At 39.0% G+C, this 11651-nt stretch overlaps 1 protein-coding gene across 1 annotated transcript in view; it reads right to left on the reverse strand.

The window, feature by feature from the left end:
* Window positions 1-10964: 10964 nt before the first annotated feature.
* LOC104530046 (NADPH oxidase 4) overlaps window positions 10965-11651 on the reverse strand; it is a gene marked incomplete at its 3' end in the record, with an annotated part of 30125 nt that continues 29438 nt past the window's right edge. The window contains exons 9-10 of the mRNA XM_010174518.2: window positions 11177-11341; window positions 10965-11027 (exon numbers count right to left, since the gene is read on the reverse strand). Coding sequence (XP_010172820.1) covers window positions 10965-11027; window positions 11177-11341 — 228 coding nt within the window. The remainder of the gene's footprint in view (window positions 11028-11176; window positions 11342-11651) is intronic.

Raw genomic sequence — 11651 nt, forward strand, 5'->3', positions numbered from 1 at the left:
TTGGTATCATCAGCAAACTTGCTGACAATGTCCACATGTTAACTGTATTCGTGCTTAAAAGTTGCGCTTGTTTTTTTGTCTTTTTTTTTTATTATTTTGATGTTCCTCAAGCTTTCTCTAACCTGACCTATCAGCAGCCTCAGAGAGAAAACATACTTCTCTGCTAAAGTCAGTAGATGCTTGTTATATAGTGTAAATTTACTTTCATAATATGAGGAAAAAAAAAACACAAACTTGCTCATGAGAGGGATCTGACACCTTCTGTTGAAAGTATGTGCTGAAGGTGAACTCCAAATTTAGTGAACTTCTATGTAAAATTGTCTGTGTTCCTCTGATCCAAGAGTCAGATTTGTAAGTTTAAATGAAAATGGAGGTTTACTTAGCATTTTTATACAGACCCTAAAACTATTAAGCCCAAAAACAAAAGAAACAAACAAGTCTAAGGAAGTACTAAAGGCATCTGAAATATTAATCTATTCTATTTTTGTTTTACTTAAATTCTTTGTCAAACAGCTGCTAGTTTTTCTACTTCTGTGAAGAGCAGACAAGCTCTAGGGACTTCTTTAGTTTGCCAGCAAGATACTTCACAATATCTGCATTTCCCTAAATGCGCTGTAAATCAACTCATAAAAGACAAGTTTCATAACCATTTGCACGAGATATTTAACAAATCTTATTAGAGTATCATCATGTTAATTTTGTTTGTATTGTACTTATCTGTCAGTATGAACTTAGCTCTTGATGTCCTTACATACTTTTTACTCAGGCAGACTTCCAACAACTTCTCAAATTTTTTATGAAGTATTTCAGAATCTGGCTCCTAGGTTTTTCCTGTTGTGGACAGTTTCTTTCTCAAGTTTACAGTACAAGACATGTTTCTCCATAATCTCCATGTTTTTTTCCTTGTGCAGTACAAAATTTCTTGTTTAAAAGAAGTCAGAGCTAAAACTTCACTGCTAGACTGTTAACATCTTCATTGATTTTAAATAAACTTCTGGATTATCCAGGGATAAAGACAACCTTGGCTCTACAAAACACTGATTTTCTCTTACAAAAGTAGATGTGTTACTTGTGATATTGTTTATACTCATCTATTTGCTGAGATCTTTCTGACAAGGCATCAAGCCCAAAAATTTAAATGTACAGAGCAGGGCCAGCATTTTGTAATCCTGTCATGCATAAATCCAGATACAAAACGGACTTAAACAGTAGTGTAGAGGTCACAAAGAAAACTCAATCTACAAAAACAAAACAAAACAAGAACCTTAAAGGAAGAAAATGTATTCATAAGTAATAGCTCTGAGACACAGTGCTCTAATTTGTCATGTGCATCTAGAAACCTCTTTCAGATAATTCTTCTACCGACTCTGAGATGATTAATGGACTTAAGAGTTGCTGTGCCTAGGGTTCAGTAATTATTCCTTTATAGAATTTTAATTTGGATACTAATTAGACAAAGTATTCTTCCTTAATATATATTTGGATTTTGCCTGTGGATCTGAGTGTTTGCATATGCAAACTTGTCCTCTCCCCTCCTCAAAACTCAGCTTTGACTAATTAAAAAACGCACACATATTGGTCCTCTAACTTGCTACATGTCATAAATGACATAGCAAGGATTTGATCATCTATGTACATGTGCAGAGAATTCAAGTCCCTCCAGACTTTTTATTTTCTTACTCAAACAGAACCGTATGTGGAAGGAAGAAAGATGTCACACTGCAAATCCTCCTGATGTGATCTGCTTCAATCGTCTGCACAAAAAGCTGGAGAACAAACAACAGGGCAGAACTTCTACTTCAATGGAACTTACAAGTAGATTTGTTATGCAGCAATGAAGTAGGAGAGGTCAGAGCACATTATAACACAGGAGAAAATTTCTAGTTTCAAATAAAGTTTCAAAATATCTGTTGCAGGTAGTTGATCTCTGCTTACCTGCTACCAGAACTAGGATCTAGACATTGAATGAAGAGCCAAAACTCTTTGGAGGATCTGAAGAACTAGTCATTCATACTAACATAAAGTAGATATTTCATAAAGTCCTGTAGTCTGAAGGCTAGGATCTCTGCTTTTGGTTCTTTGTTTTGGTTTTATTTTTTGCTTTGTATGTGTCACTTCCATGCCATCTGCCTCTATTAACTCTGTGAAGCTGCTAATCAGCAGACATGCAGAGAGCATCTTAAATAGAGAGGCAGAGAAAGCTCAACAAGAGTTTATGCAAGTTATGTGTATCTGAGTATCAACAAAAGTATCTTGGGATACACATACATGTTCATTAAAAAAAGTCACCAAAGGACAATTTTATTGCTAGAACAGCATTAATCTGAAAAGACAAGTATCAAGCTCACAATATACATATCTTGGAATGACAAATTCCTAAACAGTTTTATAGATATGAGTAAAGTACAAGGACATTTATCCAAAATATTTAAGGTTGCACCATTCACAGGAGCAGAAGTGGTGGTATTCTTTCTACACAGACAGTCAACTTCTTACAATGTAAATTACCATCTTCACATTAAGCCTTTTATCTTAATAACAAGTGGCTTTTTAACTGTTTCCAAAAGGAGTTCTGGATGCTCAAAGAGGAACTATAGGATTGGGAGGAAGCATCCTACCAATGGTGCCAGCTCAGGAGGAACAATGGAGAAAGGCATGAGATTTCTATGTCAAGTCAGTCAGTGAAGGTTGACCTATACAGACTAGGCAATGCTTTATCTCTGCCTGAAGAGCCTGATCTTTGTGGACTAAGATTTATTGTTTCATCACTTACATCAAAATGATGACCTGAATCTCCAGAGAAATTCAGTATGGATTATTTGCCTGAGTGACTTCAATGAAGAAAGGAATTGTGGTCAGGTCACTGAAAACACTAGACAGAAGTTACAGACTGCTGAATTCAGTTCTCAGAAACTCCTGAAGACTCCCTCCTCTCCAGCACCCAAAGCATCTTAGGGGGGATTCCCAGGGCCTAACTCTAGCACCTTCTCTAGTCAATGCAATAATAAGATTCAGAGGATCCACGTTTGCCTTCTGCCTGAATGTCCCTTGGAGGAGTCTCTTGCCCTTATACTACAGAAATATGGAGTAGCCAAAAGCACTCCCTTTTGTCTTTTTTGCACCCCAAGAGTGCCAGTCTAGAGGCAGTGTTGCCTCAGTGTCTACATATAATGCATAAAACTCTGATGTCTCATGTCTTGGAATTCTTTGAGATCCAGTATTTCAGCTGGGAAAAAAACAAAAACAAAACAAACAAAGAAACAAAAAAAACCCTATTCCAAATAGCAGATCTCTGCTGTTTGCCATAAAACAAAATTTAATGAAGCCTTCCCATCAGCAGTTCCACTTCAGCAAAGAGGTTACTGCAAAATGACTCTTAATCACCACAGCACCTGCTAGGGTCTCCTCCACAGCCATCACCATAAAAGGCATAAAGCAGTAAAGAAGCTTTGATGAAAAACTCCGTTCACTACTGCATGTATCATCAGCACTAAGTTTTCTTTTCTCCTCAGATATGGTACTTCTACTTTAGACACGGTACCCACCGAAAGAACAGTTCTGAACCGTTTGCACTGTTCCATACATGCACCAGAAGGAAGGATTTTGAACTTTAAGCTATTCAGACAGCAGTTTAAGTGATCTCTGAATTCACACTGCAACAGCAAAACAGTGTATCCTATCTTTGTGCAACACAGATTTCATTTCCAAGGGAAAATAGGGGCATGACAGCAGTTAGTGACAACCAAAACTGTCATGAATTTGAGGTAACAAATGATTCAATCCTGCATTTGTGGATGTGGATGTTTGTTGCAGAGCAGAAGCTTCACCAAACCCCAGATTTGAACCATCTCCAAATTTAGAAGAATCCACCTCTTGGTTTTGTCCTTATTTTGAGGTCTCTCACACTCTTAAGTTCCACATGAAGTGATGTAATTGTTTCCTACCTTCCTTTGCCACAAGCAAATCCACACTACTCAAACAACAAGGTTACCAAGGTTTATGAGGTGCTGGGAGTAGACACCAGTCTTATGGTAGCCAAGCTGTCTAAACTGCAGCTTGTGAGAGTTTGTGGCTTTCATTGACTCTGTAGCAGATTCAGCAAAGACCACATGAAAGGACCCAGCACATCTTCTGAAGCACTTAACATCTGCAAAACACAGGGCTATTTCCACAAGGCTTACTGCCAATCATTGTGTGCCAATGCAAGAAAATCCAAAAACATAGCAGAAAAAGTTACTTCTCTTGTAAGACACTAACATATATTCTAAATGGGAATCTACTTCATTCATTAGCAAAAACAGGAAGTGTGCAGCCATAAATCCTTAGTATTATGCTTTTATACTACTGCAAATAATCAGTAGTGTGGTTAAGTGTCTGGAAAGAGAGGGAACTCAATACCAAGTGGAAAATGCAAGATGGAGATGGAAAGAAAACCAATGGTACCATAAACTGCAAGCCTTAGTCTCTTCTTGTTCATACAGTAAAAACAAAGAGCAACCAGAATGAAGTCAGAGGAAACAAACACCTTCCAAAAAGCCAAAAAAAAGATATGGAAGAACTTCCATAAACTATTTTTTTTTCTTAATTTTGATAAGAGGTAGGGCTTTCTATTCTAAAGAGTGGAAGCAATGTTTTGCATATATGAACTGCAATGAAGGACCATCCTTGCTACTAGAAATTCATAACACCGTTAACACTTGTTTACTCTTCCAAGGACTTTAAAGATTGTAATAGATAAAGACATTTAAACTGTATTCCATAGCATTTGAGTTCCATGCTTTCTTCCAAAGTGTAAAGAAATGTCAGTCTCAGGAAGCAGAGCACTAAAGAGAAGATTTCTGGTGTTTCTTTGGATGTTTCTTATGGATCTCAAGACCATATTGTGCACTTGGTTTGGAAGACAAATCTCCTTAAAAGAGATCTTCTTAAATTTTCTGTCCTTTAAAAATGAGGCCTCAACTAAAAAAGAAAAAATAATATTTAGATAAAGTATTTCTCCCCACTACAGATCAAAATATCTTGGAGCTGACTGTATTCTGCTCAGATTCAATTGTAAGATGAAATAATGCCGTATCTAAAATAAGTAAATTGGACATAAGGTTATACAGGACTGAAAATGTTACTCACTGTTTTACACAGTTTTACATAGCCTCGTAACAGGTGCGTATAGAAACTGCTGAAAGAAGCATGGTAAAACATGATAAAAAGAAAGCATTTTGTTCAAGTGAAATCAAAGACAATGGAGCAATTAAGACAATATGAAGCAAGTAGCCCACTATGAACTACCCAGAACTGGACAGCAGGTCACTTACAGGAATCCCAGACACTGGGTCATCCTTTCATTACCATTCCCAGCCTTTACAATGGATAACAAAGTCAAGGATTTGCACTAGTGAATACAAAGTCACTAGTGAATAAAAAACAGCTCCATTTTTGAAGCATGCTTCCACTAAAAATTGTCAGCTTCCACATAGATTATAAGAGAAAACTGGGATGTCCAGAGTGTACAAGTGACACTGCCAGCAGGTTGAGGGAGGTGATCCTTCCTCTTTAATCAGCACTGGTGAGGCCACACTTGGAGCACTGTGTCCAGTTCTGGGCTCCTCACTACAAGAGAGACAGGAACATACTGGGAGAGCCCAAACAAGGGTCATGAAGGTGACTGAGTGTCTGGAACATGTCGCCATTGAGGACAGACTGAGAGAGCTGGGACTGTTCAACCTGGAGAAGAGATGGTTCAAGCAGACCTTACCAATGTATATAAACACCTGAAGGCAAGGTGCAAAGAGGATGGAGCCAGGCTCTTTTCAGTGGTGCTCAGTGACTGGACAAGAGGAAACAAGTACAAACTGAAACACAGGATATTCCCTCTGAACATCAGGAAACACTTTTTTACTGTGAGGGTGACCAAGCACTGAAATAGGTTGCCCAGGGAGGTTGTGGAGTCTCCATCCCTGGAGATATTCAAAAGCCATCTGGACATGGTCCTGGGCAACTGGGCCTAGGTGGCCCTGGTTTAGCAGGGGGTTGTACAGGAAGATCTCCAGAGATCCCTTTCAATATCAACCATTCTGTGATTCCTTTGAAGCCTTTGACAGCAGAGCCAGGTCACATGTTAGCAAAGAAGTCAGACTGGCAGTTCTGAGTTCAGAGCAACATGGGTTTTGTTTCTCCAAATTCTTGTGTGCGTTTTGCATCAATGACTTCTGCTCATTCCTTCCATCAGCAGGGGGAAGAACACTTACAACTGACAAAATGGAAAAGCAAATAAATGCCACTGCACACATTTCTGAACAATGTCTACCTCTTTACGTACACTTGGTTACGATTCAGAGCTCCCTCTAGCTCCAAGTGAAATACATGGGAGCTTTGCCAGAGGGCAATGGGAGTGGGTTCAGGCCCTTTACGCATCCTCCCAGTGTTTCCCTCCACCCCGGCCTTATGTAAGAAACTGAGTTAAACTGTAAATATTACACAACCTCAAAAAGGGAAGGGACTAGTAAAATATCTGCATGACTCCTTCATGCTGACTCACCCTTTCCTTTCCACTTTTGCTTCTAGTTCTCACTGAAGAGTATAAAGATATGCCTGAACTATTCACTTCTTGCCTTTTAAGCATACTCCAGGCACAGTGAGATGTTTCATCAGATACAACAGGACATCACAGAGTCTGAGGACAGACTTTTTAGCAGAGCCTGTAGCGATAGGACAAGGTGTAATGGTTTTAAATGAAAAGAGAGGAGATTAAACTACATGTAAGAAAGAAAATTTTTACAGTGAGGGTGGTGAAACATTGAAAGAGTTTGCCCAGAAAGGTGGTAGAAGCCCCATCCCTGGAAACATTCAAGGTCAGATTGAACAGGGTTCTGAGCAACCTGATCAAGTTGAAGGTGTCCCTGCTCACTGCAGGGGGGTTGGACTAGATGACCTTTAAAGGTCCCTTCCAATCCAAACTCTTCTATAATTATGAGATTGTAAGCAGGACAACAGCACTGGGAAGAAAGCTGCAGTCTTCCCCTTAGCTCTGCTGCAGTCATCAGTACACTGCACTTCCAGTATCTGAAGTCCCATGTGCCTCTCATGCTACTCTTGCTGAGCCCCACACTTCTACACAAGCCTAGAAAAATAACCCAGGGATTACCCAGGATTTAACATCTTTGTTGGTGACATGGACAATGGGATTGAGTGCACTCTCAGCAAGTTTGCTGACAACACCAAGCTGTGTGGTGCACTTGACACGCTGGAGGGAAGGGATGCCATCCAGAGGGACCTTGACAGGCTTGAGAGGTGGGTCCATGCAAACTACATGAAGTTCAACAAAGCCAAGTGCAAGGTCCTGCACATGGGCCGGGGCAGTCCCAAGCATAAATATAAGATGAGCAGAGAAACGATCAAGAGCAGCCCTGAGGTGAATGACTTGAGGGTGTTGGTAGACAAGAAGCTCAACATGAGCCAGCAATGTGCACTTGCAGCCCAGAAGGCCAATAACCGTATCCTGGGCTGCATCAAGAGAAGTGTAGCAAGCAGATCGAGGGAGGTGATTCTGCCCTTCTGCTCTGGTGAGACCCCACCTGCAATACTGTGTTCAGCTCTGGAGTCCTCAGTACAAGAAGGATGTGGACCTGTTGGAGCAGGCCCAGAGGAGGGCCATAAGGATGATCTGAGGACTGGAGCACCTCTCCTATGAGGACAGGCTGAGAGAGTTGGGGCTGTTCAGTCTGGAAAAGAGAAGGCTCCGGGGAGGCCCTATAGCGGCCTTCCAGTACCTGAAGGGGCTACAGGAAGGCTGGGGAGGGACTTTTTACAAGGGCAGGGAATGACAGAATGAGGAGTAATGGCTTTAAAGTGGGAGACGGTAGGTTTAGATTAGATATTAGAAAGAAATTCTTTGGTGTGTGGATGGTGAGACACTGGCCCAGGATGCCCAGAGAAGTTGTGGATGCCCCCTCCCTGGATGTGTTCAAGGCCAGGCTGGATGAGGCTTTAAGCAACTTGATCTAGAGGAAGATGCCACTGCTCATGGCAGGGGGGTTGGAACTGGATGAGCTTTAAGGTCACTTCCAACCCAAACCATTCTATGAATCTATCATCATCCAACAAAAGAAGCAGCAGTAGTGTTCCAACTTGCTTGGTAACTACAAGCAGGTCAGGTGAGAGCAGAAAAAATACTGAGTTAAGCTATTGCCTACTCATTCTATAAGCACAGTCCCACATCAGGTATCATATGAAACAACAACAAAAAAGCTTTCTAAGCAGGACAGCAGCCCCAGGGTAGGTCTTTCCATGACCTAGAAAGACATGTGGAAATGACTGTCCTCTGCTTAGGCTGAGAAAAAAGATTGTCATAAACCTAGACATTTCAAACCCTCATTATGCTGTAAAACAGCCACTTATCCAATAACAGCATTTCTCCACCATAATTTATGATCTACCAAAATATTTTTGTGGCAATAAAAATGAAGCTCAGTAACTCAGTGGTAACTTCCTATCTTGTAATAGTTAAAATATGTATGCAGTCTTGAAGGATATGCTGTTATGCTGAAGGATATCACTGTACTTCAAAGTGTAAAGCATCGAGCATGAACAGAAATTGTCTGGTCTAGTATTACATACTTAAAATATAATGCGTTGTGTATGAGTGGAAATTGCTAGTTCTAAGGTGACATATTTAATATGTGACTGTAAAAATTACACAAACTGTAATTTATCAACTAGACTTATGTATAGGAAACATATTGCACATTATCTGGATATAAATGGTTGCCCAAGGAAGTTGTGGATGTCCCCTCCCTGGAGGTGTTCAGGGCCAGGCTGGATGAGGCTTTGAGCAACCTGGTCTAGTGGAAGGTGTCCCTGCTGATGGCAGGGGGTTGGAACTAGATGATCTTTAAGGTCCCTTCCAACCCAAACCATTCCTTGATTCTATGAAATAAGTTAGTTATACTTATTAAGAAAAGTCAGACTCAGAACAAGAGATCTATTTTCCATAGCTCCTAGATCTGGCAGTTTTCCTACAAAAATCATTTTTCATAACATGATTATAGTATGCCATTTTAAATACTGGATTAAATCTTCAACTCACATAAATAATCTGACTTCAATGAAACACCTTACTCAACTTCAATCTATGATCTAACCCAGAAGGTCTATGTCAGCAGTGTCTTTTCTGATAAAAACTCTCATCATATCAAATAAGAAGTTTTGCCAGAGAAAAGACTACTGAACCAGACCTAATATTCTTTGATACCATTATTTCTGGAAATTAGAATCACACAATCCATTGCTTTAGCAGTCTCCTAATGCAAGAAGAGTAAATCTTTATGAGAGTCCCATAGTTTCCAAACTGTGCAATTACTACTAATGATGAAATTATTACTATTATTTTAATTTCCTCTGAGATGGACAGTCAGAAATTAAGAACATAATGTTTTGAGATTAATGTTTAAATAAGATGTGTCCACTGGCATAGAACAGGTCTAACTTCATTAAATATAGCTATGCTATGGTCAAATATGTGTAAAGAGCACTCCGAGACTTATGCTAAAAGTTCTTTAAATTTATCTTCTGATCATTAAACTAATAAAAAATATAAATAAATACTGACTGAAACATTCTGCACAAAAAGCCAGCCACCGTTCCATCATACTCAATGCACAGCATTTTTCAGCACTGCATATCTAGATAGCTTCATGCACAATACAGAGTACAGAAGAAAGCCTTTAAAATTGCCTACTGGAGTTAACAATAGATAAATAACACATGCCTCTGTTTTCTATCAGTAAAGTGAATAGCCAGGAAAACTTTGCAAAAATCAGGCTAAACAAGTGCCAATATTGCTTCACCAAGCTATACAGAGGCAGCTTCCCCTAAGTGAGATTCAGTCAGAGATTTACAGCACAAAATTTATTTTGGGTGGAATTTAGTGTGGATTCCTTGTGGCATTACTTGCCTCCTGGCTCAGTATATAGATAAATAAATTAAAAAAAAAACAAACAAACAAACAAAAAAAAAAAAAACCCCAAAGAACCCAAAAAACACCACATGAAACACCTCACAAAACCGAAGGACTGGAAGTGGGCAGGACCTGGTTGTGCCCTCTGAATTTCAGGTAACAGTAAAACATCTCAGCTATTCCATAGCTCTAGGTACAATTCAGTGGAGATAAAGTATCAGTTATCAGTCCAAAGAAAGGAATCAAACATGAATATTTGTCTCCATGGTTTCTTGAAGAAGAATATCTGTTTTAGGCAATTCTAAAGGCTGACACTAATATCCAACCTTAGGCTCAGCTTTTTGTAACATCATACCATCTCCCAGGTCTCTGCACTGTTCACTCCTGAAGAACTTCAGGTTTATTTACATACAATTTCCTTTTATTCCAGTCTGTCTCCAGGGGGTCCAATTCCCATTCTAGATCTGAGTTATTACTGAGTAAGTCATAATCCCAGTGTTGTATGACTTTACTGGTATATCACTTTAAGTCATACATGTATCTCTTAATATAAATATAAAGTATAAGATTATTTTAGAAACTTCTTTTTTCAGCTTGATGTTTTTCTAACTTTGGAAAAGGCAGCTGCAGGAACGTCTTTTCATTGAATAGGAAAGATGACAGAAAATTCATTACAATTTGTGCTCATTCTGCGTTATGGTCTACAAAAATAGCTGAAACTTTTTCTATGACACGATGAAAATCACATGGATTTTATTTTATTTATTATTGTTTTTCACTTACGGAAGACTTAAAAAAAAAATGCCATTTAATTTTCTCCACTGTTGAGAAAATGATAATATGTATTGAGTACTGTCATACATAATAATAATGCAATTTAATATTCACTGGTATCCTCGTGAATGAAACATAAGGTCTTCTGGAGGGAATTTTCACCTTGAAGGAAATAAAGACTATTTGCTTACCAAATGTAAATAAAAGGGAAAGTACAGAAAAAAACTGTACTTCTTACCATTGTAAGGGTGAATGGATGGCTTTCCAGTGCAGACACTCTTGGACAGTGTAGAATAACATACTGAAACAAAATTAGCCAGAGAAAATAAAATGATAGAAAAGACATGTTCAAAACATTCAGTGATGCATTAGTACATACAAAGTCAAAGTCATCCCTACAGACAATGCAGATGAACAGCAGTGATTTTTTTTAGGAGCACATTAACTCACCTGACCAGGTCTTGCTTTAAAGTCATCTTTCATCATCCTTACTTCAAGGACATTGGAAGGATGGCTTATCACTGAAGTTATTGTGACTGGTTTATTGCTGCGGATGTAGCGGTACAGCCTTTCCACACAGTACAGGCACAGAGGTCCAGAAATCCAAAACCAGGTCTATGGGAGAATAAAAATATGTTACCTCAAGGACTTTTCATTTTATGTTTTCTAATTTCAAAACTACATGAGTGCTTGCAGGACCCCATTTCACATTTATTGTGGAACAGTGTTTTGGTGACAAATAACCTCTACATCTCTCTGCGTGTAGATATCCAAGCGCATTATCAAGGCTTAATCAGTCTAACCAGCAGCAGCATCCACAAGCACAAACAATTTCAATCATAAAACTAATCAGGAACTAAATGCTAATGACCTCATTTGCGACCGTGTTACTCTTGTTTTATGTAGTTAGATTGCAACTGGGTTC

Source organism: Antrostomus carolinensis, unplaced genomic scaffold (assembly GCF_000700745.2).
Source record: "Antrostomus carolinensis isolate BGI_N321 unplaced genomic scaffold, ASM70074v2 scaffold23568, whole genome shotgun sequence".
Classification (NCBI taxonomy): domain Eukaryota; kingdom Metazoa; phylum Chordata; class Aves; order Caprimulgiformes; family Caprimulgidae; genus Antrostomus; species Antrostomus carolinensis.